The sequence below is a fragment of a genome, unplaced genomic scaffold (assembly GCF_019419815.1).
Source record: "Pyrus x bretschneideri cultivar Hongxiangsu unplaced genomic scaffold, Pyrus_bretschneideri_v1 Contig4, whole genome shotgun sequence".
Classification (NCBI taxonomy): Eukaryota; Viridiplantae; Streptophyta; class Magnoliopsida; order Rosales; family Rosaceae; genus Pyrus; species Pyrus x bretschneideri.
Window position 1 is genome coordinate 2,418,054 of NW_025999723.1, and position 19,857 is coordinate 2,437,910.

The 19,857-nt window shown below is 35.7% G+C and overlaps 1 protein-coding gene and 1 pseudogene across 1 annotated transcript; both read right to left on the reverse strand.

The window, feature by feature from the left end:
- Positions 1 to 14,420: 14,420 nt before the first annotated feature.
- On the reverse strand, positions 14,421 to 15,700 carry LOC103960587 (probable F-box protein At1g44080). The gene is made up of 2 exons (XM_048565857.1): positions 15,691 to 15,700; positions 14,421 to 15,535 (listed from the first exon to the last, which is right to left on the reverse strand). The coding sequence occupies exons 1-2, from the start codon at positions 15,698 to 15,700 to the stop codon at positions 14,421 to 14,423; spliced, it is 1,125 nt and encodes a 374-aa protein (XP_048421814.1).
- A 2,382-nt stretch (positions 15,701 to 18,082) lies between these two features.
- Positions 18,083 to 19,304, reverse strand: LOC108868188 (annotated as a pseudogene).
- Between the last annotated feature and the right edge of the window lie 553 nt (positions 19,305 to 19,857).

A 19,857-nucleotide genomic window follows, 5' to 3' on the forward strand; every position in this document is an offset into this window, starting at 1 on the left:
CATTTCATGAGGTTCCTTTTGTCGTGAAACGTATGTAATCACCCTAACATTTGCATCAACATGCATCCCATACCATTCAAGAAACATCACTAAAAATTTATGATTACCACTAATCTCTGGGAATACTAAAATACGTGCATGAGTGAGGAAATACTTCAGTTGTTGAATTCTTTGCTCACAACTTCCTTCCCACTCATACATAACCTCTTTTCTCAACAATCTTGCCAATGACAAAGCAATGACTGAAAAATCTTTCACGAACCGTCCATGATAGCTTGTTAAGCTAGGATAACTTCAAATCCCAATCACGATTCGTGGTTGTTCTAAATTCTCAATTTCTGCTACCTTTTATGAATTCATTTGAATACCTGAAGCAGACATAATATATCTCAAAAATGCTACTTGATTCATCCAACATTGGCATTTGCTAAACTTAGCATACAATCGACGTTCCCTCGATCTTTGCAATACCAATTTAAGATGTTTAGCATACTTTTCTCTAGTCTTATCAATCTTTTCAATAGCAACAACAACAAATCGGTCTAGATATCATTGGAATACTTCATTCATCAAATTCATAAAGTAGTAGATGCATTCGTCACTCCGAATGGCATCACCAAAACTTGAAATGACCTTAACGAGTCCTGAGAGTTATCATAAGGGCATCCTCACCGATAATCTTCAGCTAATAATATCCAAACCTCAAGTCCATCTTAGAAAATATACAACCACCTAGAAGCTGATCAAACAACCATCAATGTGAGGTTACGAATAACGGTTTTCAATTGTTACTCGATTCAACTGCTTATAATCAAAGCACAGCCTTAACGTCCATTTTCTTTCTCACCAATAAACTGGGGTTCCCCCAACGTAATGTACTAGGTTGAATAAAAACCTTTATCAACCAATTTCCAATTCTCTTAGTTCAAAAGGCAACATTCTATAATATATGGTTTGTACCTGGAGACAAATCCATAGTGAACTCTACATCTTTAACTGGTAGCCATCCAGGTAAATTCTCAGGGAAAACGTCAGGTAAATGTTTGACTACTCCCACTTCTTCCACGCTACTAGAAGTGACATCTTTTAGCACCACATGAGATAAGTATCCTTGGCAGCCTTTTGATAATAATCTCTTTGCTCTCACAACATAATTAACGGTCTGCCTCACTTCACTTTGCATACTTACAAAAGTAATCTCTAGTCATCCAGACCGATGGAAAATAATATATAATCCATTCAACATTCGGCTATAAACATAGCTCATACTTTTTCATTCTAATCAACTCAGCCCTCGGCTGCATATATGGCTCATAATCAACTCGTCATATCATGTATATAACATAATATGCTCTAGAATAACATCGAAATCTACAATCTAATGGAACAAAAGTAGCTAGCAACAATACATACTCTATTAATACTGAGCACTCTGAATAAGTACAATACTAACATAGGATAACCTATCGGTTTACTTGCTTAACGAATCCACGAATAAGTTATTAATATTACGGTCTGCAGCCCGCAATACTGATAAATCATCGTTGTCTCGATAAGTAAGCAACAACTCTCGAGGGTGTAATATTACTATTTTGCCACTCATTAGGAAATACATACACACGTCTCGACCGCGTTTAAATACTACTTTCAAGGTAATAACATTAATAACGTAAAATTTCTACATTAACAACAAATAGACTTTAGCTAAGTCATTAAGAATAATTATCGTACTCCTAATCAAATCCAAATAATTCCGAGTATCTTGCAGTGATGTGTGGTTAACACATCCCTGGGCTTGTTGTTGTCTCCCACAACCTCTATTAGTGTAAATACTTCGCTCGTGTACACCACGGCCTAACTGACCATAATTAATAGATCCAGGAACTTGCTGGATCGGCGCCAGTTATGGCAAAGAAAACTGCTAGGGCTTCTGTTGGTTTTGGACAAAATTTGCAGTTCTATGTCCCATCTATCCACTTGTAAAACGTCCACTGCTTTCTCGCCTATATTCTCAAAGGTGTCCATTATTGTACCTACAGCCCAAGGGTACATTTCTTTTACCAAAATCACCTTGTCTCTGAGATCTGGGATTACCAATACATCTATCACTTCGCTTCTGGTCAATGGCATTAAAACCTTTGCCAAAAGAACTAGAATTAGCTTCACTTCTTTTGAAGTTCCGAATCTCTCTATATTCTTGATATGACGAATCATTAACTTTATCGTCCTCTTTTGATTCCCATTCTTTTATCATTCTTCTTTACTCTCGCTGAACATGTTCTCAGAGTCCTTAAGGCTCAACAACATCTTGTATACTCCTGGTAAGAATTACAATGGATAGTGGTCACCCAAAATACCATTGCCTTATGCCACCCAGCCTAAAACAATATAACACTTCAATCAAAATAACGGCAATATTCGAATGGGACAAGGCAAGTCTGAGAACTTTTTATAATACTCATTGATCGTCAGCTTTCCTTGTCTCACATTTGCAAACTCTTGCTTTCTACCATCATAAGATGCCAAAGGAAATAATTCTTTTCTTTAAACAAGTCCTTAAACAATTCTCAATCGGCTGTTTCCTTTGGTGACAACGCATTATACTCCTGTTTCCACCAGGATACAAGTTCATAACTCAAACCAGGTAGTCGTCTCAACCCTTCTGTCAAAAGGAAGATTCCTTTGACTTGCATAATCTAAAACATCTTTTCCAATTGGTTAATCCATCACTTTGCTCCCTCAGGTTCATCATTTCATAAGGTGATTCAAATTCAACTCATAACCCATCTTAAAATGTCCCTTTTAAATAATATACTGAATCACCAAAATAATAGTTTCCCCTAACAGCTAAATCAGGGAGACTAAATTCTTCTAACTACGTGGTTTGCTACGAGGCGGTGTAGTTCTGACAGAATTCACTAGAACTTCTCAAGATGTCCAAGATTGAAACTTAGGCTCTGATACCAACTTGACACACCCCGTCCCGAAGGAGGGCATGCTGGCCGTCACGTGAGAGTGACGTAACCATTTGCACAGTTCGGAAGCTTTAAAATATACAACTTCTAAAATACAACACCCGAAGATGAGTCCTTATATGGTCCATTCTGTCAGAACACCGTTGAATTTCCTCGTAGTCACCACACCTTTGCAATTCTTGAATCTGGAGGGGCGCAAAACAAAGTTGAGTGGGTCAGCAAAACGTACGTATTCAAAACCTTCTTTTCTCTTTGAATATACTAACCCCTCGCCGTAAAACAAATATAGTTTCCCAGAAAATAAACATATATACGTATGTATAAATATGCCAATCATGCTCTTATAGTATGCCATTCATGCTCCACAATATGCCATTTATGCTCGAGAATATGCCACAACAGAATCTCATAATCAAATATAAATGCTCAAGCGTAATTCACATCAATAACATATAATCTAGCAGCCGGGAGTCACCTAACGTGACCTGTACGGCTGTAGATAGAGCTCCACGCTCAACTCAACATCTGAATCTGCACACGAGTCGGAACCACCTATTGTGGTCTGTACGACAGGCTGGGTGTAATATATATATGCTCTAGTGCTACGATCACGTGAAGCTGTGCGATAAATCGCGGGTCACCTACAAGTCGGAACCACCTAATGTGGTCTGTACGACAGGCTTGCACCTAACTTGGATCCAAGGCGAGCATGCGGTGCTGGTGAACATACACGTGAAGGCTGTGCCCTGGCCTCGGGCGGGAGCACTAACACCGGGGGTGCAGATTATGAACTCTCTAAGCATCTCAAACTACTATTGCATAATAAACAGGAATGCATAACAACGTGAACACCGCTTACCTGGCACTTACCTGTGCGCCCACAGCACCAAATACACATATATAAATGTATGCCACTACTAATGCATGTGATGATAGTATTTCAATCGTATTTCATACGTATATCAAATGTATTTCAAATGTAGCTTACCTGGGCCTCCTCAGCACCATGCAACAGTATGCATAATTATGGTAATGCACATATTAAAATATGATGCATATATGACAGGATAATTAATTCGTATTTCTTTTAAAATACGTTTTCTGGGAAATACGTCAAGCATACGTATATATATATATACTGAAAAATAACTGCCCACTCACTGATCACATCGACGTTTCATAGGTCCCTGAACCTCCCCTAGCTTGGTTACATTCTTCCTCTGTATAATTTTCACCTATACAAAAAGTAACCAAATTGACGTTATTTAACGCGCATACACCAAACATTCGTCCATAACTTTCTCATACGTTGCTCAATTTGGGTGTATGAATATACCACGGTGATCTACACGACGTCACGAACGCGTGACAATTTTCAGAACTCAATTTGGAGCTCTCACGCGCCCCCACGCGCACTGTTCACGCGCTGCCCACGCGCGCATCTTCTTCCTCGCGTCGCCGGACTGGTTTCGCCGGAAATAGTGTTTTGCCGGAATTTCTGGGTAAATTTCAAAGTGTCATAACTTCTTCATTTCTTAACCATTTTCGACGTACTATATATCAAAATGAAGGTATTGACGAGACGAACACATCCATACCTGCCTTGACCCCTAACTCGCCGTGGTTTCGCCGGAAAATGCCCCGAAAGCTCCGGCCAAACTTTGAACTTGTCATTCTCCTTGTTCTTTCGTCCATTTTTCATGTAATCTATACCAAAATGAAGCCCTAATCATAATCTACCACGTTGGACTAGTTTTAGGGCCTAAAAACAACGGAATCAAATTTTTCCAAAAATCACGAAAATTCGGCCGGACTTACAGTTCGTGATCCCGACGTCCAAATCCTTCAAACGAAGCACTCCGAGCTTCCTTAGGACCTCACCAAGCTTCCTACAAGCTTCAAAATCCCAAAAAACATCAATCTTTACGTGTGCATGAACAGTGCACACGCACAGTGAAATTGAAATCCATGTTTTCCGAAGTGAAACTCACCTGAAATTGGTACCATCGTGTTCGTGTGGTCCTCAGGAGTACGATGGTGGTCTTAGATCCTTCGTTGGTATAGTTTTGGGGTGGTTTGTGGGTGGTCCGTGTGAGTTCGAAGGAGAGAGAGAGAGAAAGAACTTACAGAGAGAATGAGAGATTTGTGAGGGAGGAGAGAGAGACAAGGTACGGGAATGAGGGAGAGATTTGAGGGATGTGGGGTTCCTACCCAATCCCCAAATCATCAAGTTACAACAAATTTTACGCCCCTTAGTCCCGTTTAAGGGCATTTTCATAACTTCACGTCCTCGGAATTAAAATTCTGGGACGGGTTGTGACAGAAAGGCTATAACGATATTCAAAATTCAATTATGTCTTGTCATCCGTTTTAACTTTATCACATTACATTGTGTGATTGATTTGAGATACCAAAAAAGTAATTGACTACTGAGGAGAGGTTGACCTATAATAAGAATGCCACAATCATCGCATTCAAGCAAGTCCTACATTTATCATGCGTTTTAACTTTTCAACTCTAACAATAAAACTTAATTTGCGATCATATAAAACTGCCATAATGACACTATCGTTTCATAAAGTTATTCGCCGGTTTTAGAGAGGGCTTATTGGCTTAGCAGGAGGTCAGTGGCAGAGAGCAGAAAAGTTATGACTCCGACAAGGATTCAGTTTGCGACAACCTTACGCTTTAGTTTGCTGACATTCCAAGCAAACCCAACATTCATGTTCTTGAGTTTAGTATAATGTAACTGCTACTCTTGATCCTTTTTTGGTGGGGGAGGGGGTCGTCACATAAGTTGATCAATATCGAAAAGGATCCTCGCCGGATCCTCTTCCTGGAGATTCGGGAGATCGTGTGATTGTGTCCGTTTATCGTATATTGTACGGTTAATTTTCGTTAGGTACTATTTATATTTGAATTTTAAATTTTAAAATTTAAATAATTTATTATCGCATGATGTAAAATGAACGAATGTAATTATAGAATATTCCGGATCCCTAGAAAAATGATCATTTTCCAATCAATATGATAGGATGGTCTTTTTACTTGAGATTGACCAAGGTTGAAACTGTATTGGACCATAAGCCCAATAGATATGTTCTGAAGTTCGAATTCTCGGCCCATTTAGTGATCATTCCTATCGGGCTAACACGAACGCCTCAAAGCCCATGAGTCCCGGAGCCCAAGTCAATAACTCATTACGATGAATTCCACATTGCCCATTGAAATGTCGGCCCTAATTTACAATTAATGTTTGTTTAGTTGTTTAATACTCCGATTAAATTAGCAACGTGAATAACGTGAGAGTCGTTTATGAAAGTGCATAAAAATCACACTTGCACCTAAGGATGGGCAATGGCTATGGCGGGCAGGGAACCGCAGTTATTTACCAATAACCGTTTAAGCTCTTACCTGCATAACCCTTTACTCATTGGGTAATTATATAAACGGTTATACCCATACCAATAACCGTAACCATTTACCCGTTTTAAACTCGTTTACCCTTTTTTACTCATTTTACCCCTTTTTTTCACCCGTCACATTTTTTTAACAACTTGAAAATTAAAACAGAAATTTGTCATGAGTTTTTTTTTTCTGACAATTAAATACTGTTATTGGTATATTTAACATGTATTTTCGTATTTTAATATTTTAAATCCTCAAAAAACTTATACATATTATTGTATCATTGATGGAAAATGTTACGATTGTCGTATGCTCACGTCATGCAAATTGTTATCGTTACAAAACTTGTGTGGTTGGCAATCAATTAATATTATAAGAAAAAGAGAATAAAACAAACACAGAGACATTCAAAATAGCAACTCGGTGTCCATGAAAATAAATTAGGAAGCAGTCTAGGACTCTCGCATGGATAGTCAGCGGCACCACAAACAATTGCTTCCCTTCCTCAATTATATATCACATGTCTGACCAATCCAAACCTCCAATCCAATTAATCCAAAATATAAATCATTGAATTTTGAATAAAAATAAAAAGAGAAAACTGGGTTTTGTAGTTGATGGAAGTCAAAACGAGGCGGAGATGAAAGAGAGAGAGAGAGAGAGAGAGAGAGAGAGAGAGAGATGAGCGGCAGAAGTATGGGAGAGGTCGAACAATTTAGAGTTTTTAGTTTTTTTCATTTACATATATTAAAATGAACGGTTAAATGGGTACCTGCGGGTAATAATCATAATCACTCATTTAAATTTCACAAGTAAATAGTTATACCCATAAGTATTTATTTGTTTTAAACAGTTACCCATAACCATAACCGTGAGTTTCAAATGGACAGGTAACCACGGTTACCCATGCCTGAGGTTATTTTGCCCATCCCTACTTGCACTATTAGAATTTTAATTGCCGCATCCATAGTCTAGCTAGGCGAATTTTATGCATCATGGTTTGATACAGTAATATACTACACTAAGAGATGATAAATTTGATTAAGTTTCACAACCGGCGAGTCATTATAAATAAGAATCGAACTCTTACTAGTCGATTGGTTGTAATTTTCTACAAGTGGAGCCACTGACTTTCCTTTAGGAGGCTATCTTGTGTAAGGAGGCAAAAGCCATGTTGGTTTTTATTGTGTATTCCTTGCGGATGTTTTAAACACCCACACACTCCATCCAAGGATGATACTATAGGAGAGTTCAAGCTGCTCAGAGAAAAAACAGGCACAAATAGTAATAATATAGCAGATCAAAAGTAAATGATCGGTGCAGCAAATCTTGATGGGGACCAACCTCACAACAAAGTACCAGTAGTTCTGGCAAATGGCAATAGCCATAGCAACTGATGATGCTTTCATTGCTTTGGGTGCTGATCTTTTAATTACTGCAGCTGCAGGTTAATGAATTCACTCTTTCTTCTTTCTTGTTTGCTGCAGCTGGAATCCATAATCCAGTTGGATTTTATCATTTGAAGATTTTCTTTTAAACTTGATATAACAACATATTACATTTAAGCGTGAGCTGATTTAAGTTATGTTATGCAATGGACAAGCAGTAGTGAATTAGAATTGATCTCACGATTTATAAAGTTGTATATAAAATTTCTCATTTACTAGTTTAGGAATACCACTAAAAATGCTTAAAAGGTTATTTCGTCGATTATAAGAATCCAAGGTTATGATTGTCTTACATGCATGGTTTGTTTGTGGGTGGGTGGTTGCATTGGGTGTGTGTAAATAGAGAACAATTAAATTGGATGAGAACAAATAAATTACATTTGGTATAATATTTTGGTGGATATGAATGCTAGATTTCTATCCATGCGTCTCGTCTCTTGTTTGAAATTATCTTTTCTCTTAAATTATTGTAATGGTTTTGACTTTTCTGACCTCCTTTTAAATAATTTATAAAAAATAATAAATTGGATGAGAACAACATTGAACTTTCACACTTGGTTATAATTTGTAGAAAATTTATGTTTATTTCAAGGGTAACAATCTTCCTAAAATCACTTGTTTGTTGGAAAATTAACTAACTCATTGTCAACGAGCTCACCAAGTAATGTCTATATGGTATTTATGAAACATTATTCACTATCGGACATATATGATATGCACATTTGTTGCCACAAAACCAATGAAGCAATAAGAATATGAGCCCCGGTGCCCAAGTCAATAACTCGTTACGATGAAATCCGTTGACTTTTAGTTAAACGAATGAACTAACTCCATTTTAAATCCTCTTTAGTTTTAATTTTCTCCATATTGCACATTGAAATATCCACCTTAATTTATGATTAATGTATGTTTAGTTGTTTAATACTGCAATCAAATTAGCAATGTGACATATGTGAAAGTCGTTTATGAAAGTGCATAAAAATCACACTTGCACCGATATAATCTTAATTACCGCGTCCATAGTCTAGCTAGGTGGATTATAACCGTCACTGTTTGATACAATAATATATTGCACGTAGTGATAAATTTGAGTAAGTTGCAAACTGTGCGAGTCATTATAAATTATAATTAAACTCGTGTCATCTACAAGAGTTGAAAATAGATATTTTATTAAAAAAATATTACTGGTAATAGGTTATCACATAATATTATTCTTATTAGAAGATTTTTTGTAAAAAAAAATTACTAGTAGAACTGTAGAATGGTTGTATTTTTCTACAAGTGGGCCACTGACTTTACTTTAGGAGGCTATCTTGTGTGAGAAGGCAAAAGCCACTTTGTTTTTTATGGTTTATTCCTTGCAAATGTTTGAATCACACCCCACTCAGGATGAGTTCAAGACGTTCAGAGATACATGGTACCGTCAAAGAACGAGACTTGGACCTAATATAATGATTCATATTGGTGCAGCAAATTTGGAGGAGGGACCTACCTCACAACAAAGTATATGGCTCAACTTGGGGATTTTCATCGCTGTTTCGGAATATGATACTTTTGTTTTTTAACTGTTAAATTTTTGATAAAAAAAACACATAAATTATGCTTTGAGGATTAAAATGCATGAAATATAAAATGCTTGAAGCACCGTGAAATTTTTGCTCAGCTTGTACTTGCAATAGGCATATCGGATTTTAACTAGCAAGAGATACTATTTCGAACCACTGGTTTGGCAGAAAGTGCTTCTTGGATTATGATAGCAAACCTCTGGTGATACATACCTTATGTGTCTATAAAACCTCATAACTTATTTCAATTATATATAAATTTGCAGAGCATATTGTTACAATATGGATGATTATACTTTCAATTTCAGTTGATATTATTCTCTTCAGCCTTAGGTATTCACTTAAATTCAAGAACGACATTGATTGTAGTTGAACTGAAGGACCGAACTGAGTGAACATGCCAATTTTGAGAACCATTTGTAATACAAAGTCCTTAAAGAATAAATACATCGAACAAAACTTGAAGTCTGTAACATAAGTCAAGGGAAGTTTTATTTTTCAAGTGTTCCTTCACTTATATAATAATGTGCGTTGTACCACCCTGTATTTTGGGTACTTGAAAAATATCTCCATAAAAGAGGAACGAGGCAAAAGCCGCGTTGTTTTTTTATCGTTCATTCCTTGCGGATGTTTTAAACACCAACACACCACCCAGGGATGACAATATAGGAGTGATCAAGCTGTTTAGAGAAAAAGACCGGTACAAGTAATAATAATATAGCAGATAAAAAATAAATGATTTCTGCAGCAAATCTTGAAGGGGACCGACCTCACACAAACTACCTGTTCCGGTAAAGTGGCAATAGCCTTAGCAAGTAATGATGCTTTGGGTGCTGATCTTTTAATTACTGCAGGTTAATGAATTCACTCTTTCTTCTGTTCTTGCTTGCTGCAGAGCTGGAGGACACAATGTATTACTGCATCCACAATTTAGGTGGATTTTCTCATTTGAAGATTTTCTTTTTAGCTCGATACAATAATAAGTGTGAGCTATTTAGGTTAAGTTATGTAATGGAATTATTGTAGTGAATTAAAATTAATTTCGTCACTTACAGAAATCGTATATAAAATTTCTCATTTACAAGTTTAAGATACTACAAAAAATAATCAAAGCGTATTTTGGTCGATTACAAAAATCGAAAGTGACATTCGTTTCACTTTCAAGAGACGTCCACTTCCTTGACTTAAGAGCAAAGAACCCAAGGTTATGATTATATGCATGGTTTGTGGGTAGGTGGTTGCATTGGTTGTGTGTAAATAGAGAGCAAATCAATTGGATGAGAACAAATCAATTGCATGTGGTCCAAATTCTTAGTAGATAGGATGTTAGGTTTTCACTCATATGTTTCGAGTTCGAAACTCCTCATTTTTCTAAATTATTGCAATAGTTTCAAAATCTCTATCCTCCTCTTAATAATCAGAACAATTTATTAAAAAAAAAATGGATATTATAATTTACTGAAAGTATATGTTTATTTTAAGGGTAACGATCTCCCTAAATAAAGTCACTTGGTTAGAAATTAACTAATGTCATTGTCAATGAGCTCAGTTAGTAATGTATGTATGGTAGTTTAAAAAAAAAAGATACTAGCTGATGGCTAAGTCACGATAGTTCACTTATCTGAAGATTGGAAAGACTCAGAGCTATAATATTTATATGATAATTGGTGATTTATAAACACTTAATTATGGGACTGCACTCTAAAAATTTATTTATCACAAAAAGTCGTATCACAAAGGAAGTTTGCACAAGATATATGGACGATTAATGAAACACTTGTTTCACTTAATGACACTCTAAAAGAACAAGAAAATACGAGCAGTGCTGAAACATAATAGTATCATTGGAGAAGAAAAAAAACACTGCTTTTCGGTTTTTGCTTTTACCATCTAAATTAAAGGGGCGTTTTGATATAGGCGTCTCGTTTTTAATTTTTTAAACTAAACATACGCTCTTTTTGAAAAATTGATCAAACATTTTCCTAAAATTTTGGTTATTAATTTCAGTTTTTTACATAAGTTCAATTTTGTTTAGAATTTTAGTTTTTCACGACTTTTCCTAGACATTTCGTTTTTTTTTTCTTTCCCCTCTTATCCCTATATTTATGCATTTATTATCCATCTCTATGCATTTTTTTTATTGTTTGTTATAATTTTACTTTTTTTTTGTGTGAATATAGTAGAATATTTATAATTAAAAAAATGGTCAGATTTTATTATTTAGAAGACCCAACACATAATAAAAATTTGTTTGATTATATAGCTACATCTAGTTTCCTATAATATGGACACATTTAGTTTTATAGTGGATTTGATTTTTTGTATTTCTCGGTACATTTGGAATGTAAATGTACCAAAAGGGTTATCTAATAGAGACATTTGGTTTTGTGGTACATTTGTGATTTTTTGTTCATTTGGTCTTTTGGTACATTCGGAATCCAAACGTACCAAAATGGTTACCCGACAAGGGGTACATTTGGTTTTATGGTACATTTGAAATTTTGGTACATTTGGTTTCTCTGTACATTTGAAATCTAAACGTACCAAAATGGTTACATAACAATGGGTACATTTGGTTTTATGGTACATTAAAATTTTTGATATATTTGGTTTCTCGGTATATTTGAAATTTAAACATACCAAAAGTCAATACTTTTGTTCTCAAATGTACCATAAGTTTTAAGTATATTTTTTATATATCAATATGTGAAAAAATATGTATTGAAAACTTTTATTGAGACATTTTTAATAGAAAGAGATTTTTATTTTTTTTAAATACTGATAATAAGGTAATGAGGAATTAATTAATTAATTAATTTTTTATTTTATTTTATTAAAAAAATGTCATTTAGGGATTGACGAAATTAAATTCTTATATTATAGGCAATTAGTTGTTAACCTACCTTATGCCTCTATATAAATGCATTTAAATTAATGACATGGAAATTAAATAAGTAGAAAATTATTGAGGTGGCAATTGATCAAAGCACTTTAATCAAATCTTTAAAAGAGATGAATGTTTAATCTAACAATTATATAAAAGATGTAGAGCATTCTAATTTTTCCTAAATTAAATTGTATAGTTTGGTTAATTAATTAGAAATATAAGTTGCAAAAGAAACTCACGCGAGTATTAGCCTAGACGCTCCAATATGAAATGCGCGTTTCACTTAACGCCTAAAAACAAAACGGCACCATTATCTTTTTTCTCGCTGCCCTGCAACTGTAATGATTGCTTTTTCATTTTGGATAAATCTTTTGCTACATCTTTGTGTGATTAATTGAAGTCAAGTATCATATGAATGGAAGATTAATTGACCTACTCAACCTAGTTGACCGCAAAAAAAATTTCACATTGGGTGAAAATCTTTAATTCGAGTAATTAGAATTTCCGAAGCAATTAACATCTCCTTGCCCTATAAAATCCCTCCTCCTCTTTGCATTTGTCTAAGTCCATCAATTTAATTCCTTTATCCTAAAAAACTCCTCTGTTATAACTTCTCTCTCCCAGACCCTACATTTTCGAGCTCCAAAATGTCTCGAACTTTTCATTGTGATGGTTGTACCACTGAGAGCAAGAACTACTTATCATTTGAAAGCTTGAAAACCCATTTCCATGCCAAACACCTTGGAACGCATTACATTTGCTTGGAGAAACCGGTGTGCTCTTACCCGGTGTACCCGAAGCACCACACGCACGAGTGTGTTGCTACGCATATAAGGACTCCAACCAAGAATGAGCTGAAGAAGAAGACGAAGAGCTCAAAGGTGGAGGAGGGAGTAGGTACTTCTAAACCCTAGATCCGTCAGGTCGTAGAGACATCGAGTGTGTAGGAACCTCTTATTCCTTAGGTACAAGTAATAATTCCCCAGCACTTGTGGTCACTCGGCGAGGCAATCATGGCTAGGAAAGTCGTGGAAACCAAAGGCTGTAATCAGAATTTACAGAACTCTAGTAAGTTATTTATGAAATGTTGGAAAGCTTGCTGAATTCATTAAGTAACCACATGGAGCTCGACCGTATCTCAGTTACTCCATGTATCAGTTTATCTTACTTATCTAGTGCGAAAGATCCATATATATATAAACTGCAGTTTTTAAGTGTTTTGCTTTGTTGTGTGTTGCATTTATGCTGTGATTATACTGGTTACGAGAAGTGGCAACGCTCGCATTATAACATAGATAAAGTACTGGAGGTTTCACTTGGTATTTGAAACACACTCCCTGCCCATTTGCACTCACCACCACCTCTCTTTCGGCTTTCCCTGCTCTCTCTTTTCATGTTATTTTTATAATCTTCCTGGGGTTCATAAACCAACACATATGCAAGCACCCAGAGATAGATATTCTCATCATCTTCACAAAACTAGACACGTGCACGCGCACAGTTACAGGTGAACACATATGCATAGCTACATTTTAGTTTCTAGTTACGTGAATTTGACGCAATAGGCGGACTGACAGTTTAATGAATCAACATTTTCGTTTCTAATTCTTGGCAGTATACTGTTGCAATTTGGTTGGAAAGCACAACGCAGTGAGGAGTGCATTGTATTTCTTTTCCTGGGACTCAGTTGCTTTCAGTTATGAGTTACTGCAAGCGCTATCTTGTTTAATTTCCCTTGGCATGTCATTGTTTAGTTTCCTAGGACAGTAAGCTCTTTACTCTTCTAGATCAGCTTATATTGATAAATTTACAGACAAGTCTACACCAAAAAGGAACCTTACAATTGATGCTATTTCCTGAACTCATTTTCCCCTTTCTAATTCATCCAATGAACCTCCCCTCCCTCCCGCCCTCTCCCAACATCTTGTAATTTATCAGCTGATTATCTTGAATTGTACTAGATTTTGTAATTTTTTTAATGAAAAAAAAATAAAAAATAAAAAAAAATAAAAAAAAAATATATATATATATATATATATATATCGACTATCAACTAGTTCATGTACCTGTGTACGTTCCAAACAAGATCTCATAAATTAACTTTAAAATAATAATCCAAGGGACAAATAATAAATTGTTACATGTAAACAATTGGTTGAAACATAAATGGAGGGTACATTGACCTCTTCACTGGGTTTCTCAAACGTGCAGGTTTTGTAACGCTTTGACTTTTGACATTATACACTCCGAAATCATCAAATGTATGTCGACAGTTTATACCTTCGTTATCATTAACGAAGTATATGCAGTTTGACTGACATCTTGAATGCATTGAAGCCACTACAGATATTGGATCGTTATCACCCAGAAACAAAGCAAGATCACCTAAGTCGTTTTTCTCAATCCACTCGTCATTAGAACTCAATTCAAAAATTCTAAACTTCCTCGACTCGCGGGTAAACAGTCGATACTCACTAAATCTGTAAATCATCAATAGTCCTTTCTTCTTTGAACCGACAAGATACATCTTCTGAGGTTCATTTGCTATACCAGTAGCAACCAATTGTACATCTACGGTGGATTTGGAAGTAAAATCAAAAGCCCAAAGTTTGCTCCAAGCATCAACCGCGTAAATCTTATCTTCAATTAGAACAACATCTCTAATCCACGGATAGATTTCATCACCATGCTTATCAATATAAGTCCACCTTGTGTCTTTACCAAGCCTAATAAAAGCCAATTGACTAAGAGGCTCATACAGAACCATAACAACGCAATCTTTGGAGTTTGAGATCGGGTCTGCTGACATCGTAGCCTTGACGACAAAATAGTCAGAATGAGCTTTAGCATAACCTCGTATTTTGTAATTAATTTGAGGTTTTAGTGGAGGAAGGCGAATGATTGAAGGCCTCTTTGTCCTCCCTTTCACATCATATTGTGGATTCCTTAGGGTTACAACAAAATTCTCCACTGTTATTATCCATCCGTTGGAAGACCCACAAAATCGCGTCTTTGGTAATTTTAATTGAAAACCAAGGACTTGATTGTTCATGAAATCATATGCATTCCATGTATTTTCTTTCCTCTCAGAAACGAAGACCATTGGAGTTGTCAACCTAGCAAGTTTATATTTTCTGTCCTTTTTCATACAACGCCATGACCTGCAAACGGCCATGAATTGTACGCAATCTGATGCAACAGACAACCTGTCGTAAATCAAGGACAAAACATCTGTTGGCAAGTTCGTCCAATCTGACAAGCAAAAAAAGAAAAAACATCAGAGGTCAGTTGACGATGATAAAAAAAGTTATAGTTTTTCTGTGGATTGGTATAATAAGAAACTAGGAAAAGACTGAGCGTTTTCGCCTTTGTAAAAAAACGTAAGAACAACATAAAATAGCATATACCTGATTGCATGATGTCAAAAGTAGAAGAGGTGTATTTTTTTACAGAAGAATTGAAAAGATTGATGTTTTCTGGTTTTCTGGGTTGAGACTTGAGATAGAGAAGATATTGATGCTCTATCAGAAGACCAATTGAAGGTTGAATGGATGTGCTTTAGAAAATAGGCTAAACCCTTTTATTTATAGATGTACCGTATACCCAATTACTTGTTCCTATTTCCAAAAGGAAACAAGGAAATAGGAATATATGTTCCAACTTCCAAGAAGAATGAGGAAACTAATTAGTGGTTTTCCTAAATGACGAGAAATTTTGGAATTGAAAACATGAAGGGATTTTACGAACTACCATAATAGGTAACTGCAATTTACTTTTGGATTTGATTCTTCACCGATGGGATGTTGTGGGGGCGTGATTTGGGGGAGATAGGGGAGGGGGTTGGGTGCAGAGAGAGGGTGAGGGCAGCTGCACGATTAGGGGGACAGAAAGAGAGTTGATTGGGTCCACCATGAGCGGAGCTCCCTTGAAGTTCGAAAGCCCGATCCGAGATGCAATTTCCATAATCCGGGTCGCCCTGAAATCCGACAACGTCCTCATCTCCTCTCGCGACCTGTAAGTGTTACTCCACTTTGGTTCTCGGTAATTTGGAGTTTGTAGCACTTTTGGCTTTTCAATCGTAAAAATTGGTTCTTTAAATTCTTTTTGCAGATCTTAAGATTGTACGACCGAGAAGCGAAGGGCAGACCAAATGGATCCATGGATGGATGAAACTCCGATGAAGACTCATGTCAGCCGCCAAGCTACCCGAAAAGTAAGGCTTCAAATTTGAGTTGTCTTGCATATCTGTGTGTGATTTTGATTTCTTTGGTTCTGGATGGGTTTTGATTTCTTTGATTCTGGGTGGATTTTGATTTCCTTGATTTCTGGTTTGGCTAATTTACATGAAGTGTGGCGGTGTTTCGACATTAGTAAAAGTGAAACCTAGGCATTTCCTTAGAGCTAGGAAGCAACGAGATGGTTAATTTTTACCTTGAGCAATGGATATTCTTTTCTTTGGTTTTGAATTATTGTAACTTCGTGTTTTTCAAATAATTCATGCAGGTTTTGGAAAGACCTGAATTTGGATTTAAACAATTGTGCAGATTTTTGGTATGATAGATGAGGAGATGGAATACAGGGTTGAGTTGTCCAACGAGCAAGTTTTTTGCATGCCATTGTTAATTTGTTGTATGACTATGTTTACTCTTCGTTTTAATTATTCACTTCAACATCATTAATATGGTTAAAAGTTATAATACTAGACTAAAATAGGTTTCATATACAACTTTCATTTGATCCCATAAGGAACTGTAGAGTTCAATTTGGTGGAATTAGAGTTTAACAACATAACTGCGATTAATATGTAAACATTTTAAATTCAATCAGGTGCATAAACTTCAATTGCAAGTTTACATTTCCACTGTAATTTATAATTGCACCATAGAGAACCACTATAATTGTGAATGTTGTTATGTTAATTAAATGCTTAATAAATTTTGTAAAATAAAATAATCTGTATATGGTTCCCACAAATTTAGAATGTGCAAGAAGCTAGGAAAAGGAATTTGTATACATTGTTTGTTCATTTGATTTTGCTAAATATTAATTTTACTGTAATTGTTTGCTTTGTGTTTTAGGTTTTTGGAATTTTGATGTTTGGTGGTTATTTTATGTTTCGATTAAAACCTTTGGAGTTTAAGATCGTGTCTACAGATATCGTAGCGTGGAAGACAAAATGGTCATGATTTGTAGCCCAACAACCAGTTTTAGGCTTCAGTGAAGGAGCCCTTCTTCTACGTTGAACCCAAATTAATAAATTTATTAGAGTTACTACAGAATTTTCATCTATTGTTATTAACCATCCTCTTGAAAATCCGCAAAATCGCTTTTCTAGAAAGTCTTAAATGCATGGACTTTATTCCGTGTATCCTTTTTATTGTCTGAAACCTATGAGAGATTTTTCAATGTGACCGTCATATGAGGTAGTACACTATATGTCCTTATATAAATGATGTGTTATGTGTGTTAAAAGGTTAATAACTTAAAAATTAAAATTTTCCACCATTTGCATAAAAACACGTTGTGTATCATCCGTATTTCTGTCACAAGTAAAAAATTCTTAAAACCTAGAGCAATGGAGTCGTCAACTTAGCACGTTTACATTTTCCGTTCTTTATCAGACAATGCCATGACTTATGCAAATGGCCATGAATCGTCTACAGACGGTCAAAATTAATCATATACAAGCAACATATTCCTTAAGGGGGTAAATTCAGAGGGAAGAACAACAAGACCCCTTATTCCATAAGTCCAAGTAACTTAACTCTAAAATAATATTCTAAGGGACATAATAAATTGTTACATGTAAACAGTTGGTTGAAACATAAATGGAGGGTACCTCGTCCTCTTCACTGGGTTCCTCAAACGTGCAAATTTTGTAACGTTTTGATTTTTGACATTATACATCCCAAAATCATCAAATGTATGCTGACAATGTATACCATCGTTGTCATTGACAAGGTATATGGAGTTTGACTGACATCTTGAATGCATTGAAGCAACCACAGATACTGAATCGTTATCACCCACAAACAAAGCAATATCACCTAAGTCGTTTTTCTCAATCTACTCGTCATTAGAATTCAATTAAAAAATTCTATACTTCCTTGACTCGTGGGTAAACCGTCGATACTCACTAAATTTGTAAATCATCAATCGTCCCTTCTTCTTTGAACCAACAAGATACATCTTTTGAGGTCGATCTGCTATTCCAGTAGCAACCAATTGTACATCTACGGTGGATTTGGACGTAGATTCAAAAGCCCAAAGTTTGCTCCGACTATCGACGGGTTAAATCTTATCTTCAATTAGAACAACATCTTTAATCCATGGATAGATTTCATCACCATGCTTATCAATATAAGTCCACCTTGTGTCTTTACCAAGTCTAATAAAAGCCAATTGACTAAGAGGCTCATACAGAACCATAACAATGCAATCGTTGGAGTTTGAGATCGGGTCTGCTGACATCGTAGCCTTGACGACAAAATAGTCAGAATGAGCTTTAGCATAACCTCGTATTTTGTAATTAATTTGTGGTTTTAGTGGAGGAAGGTGAATGATTGAAGGCCTCTTTGTCCTCCCTTTAACATCATACTGTGGATTCCTTAGGGTTACAACAAAATTCTCCACTGTTATTATCCATCTGTCGGAAGACCCACAAAATCGCGTCTTTGGTAATTTTAATTGAAAACCAAGGAATCGTTCACAAAATCATTTGCATTCCATGTATTTTCTTTCCTCTTAGAAACAAAGACCATTGGAGTTGTCAACCTGGCACGTTTATATTTTCTGTCCTTTTTCATACAACGCCATGACCTGCAAATGGCCATGAATTGTACGCAATCTGATGCAACACACACCTGTCGTAAATCAAAGACAAAACATCTGTTGGCAAGTTCACCCAATCTGACAAGAAAAAAAAGAAAAAACATCAGAGATCAGTTGCCGATGATAATAAAAGTTATAGTTTTTTTGTGGAATGGTATAACAACATAAAAAAGCACATACCTGATTGCATGATGCCAAAACTAGAAGAGGTGTATTTTTACAGAAGAATTTAAAAGATTGATGTTTTCTGGGTTGAGACTTGAGATAGAGAAGATTGAATAGATGTGCCTTAGAAAATAGGCTAAACCCTTTTATTTATAGGTGTACCGTGTACTCAATATATTTGTGAATCCAGGAGCTCTTGCAGAGAAAACGCATGCATGTGTTAAATCTTTGATTTTTCCATGAAAATAAACCCAATAGAACTAAATAGTAGCCATGAGAGATTTTTACCTTCGGGATTTAATTTTAGTCCCAAACCTCTCGTCAGCCATGGCAACACTTATGCATTTGTTGCCAAATTGGAAGATTATAATATGCAAAACCCCAACAAAATAATTATAAAAAAAAAAAAAAAAAAAAAAAAAAACCCATTTTAATTCAGAAAATCACAATATAAATCATATTCATTTTGATTCAAAAATTACTTGTGAGAGATCGAAAAACCCGGATTTGAATCTCCCAATTCAGAGGGGTTTCGATTTGAAAGGGGGGGGAGGGAAAATCATGGTTTGGAAGAAGGA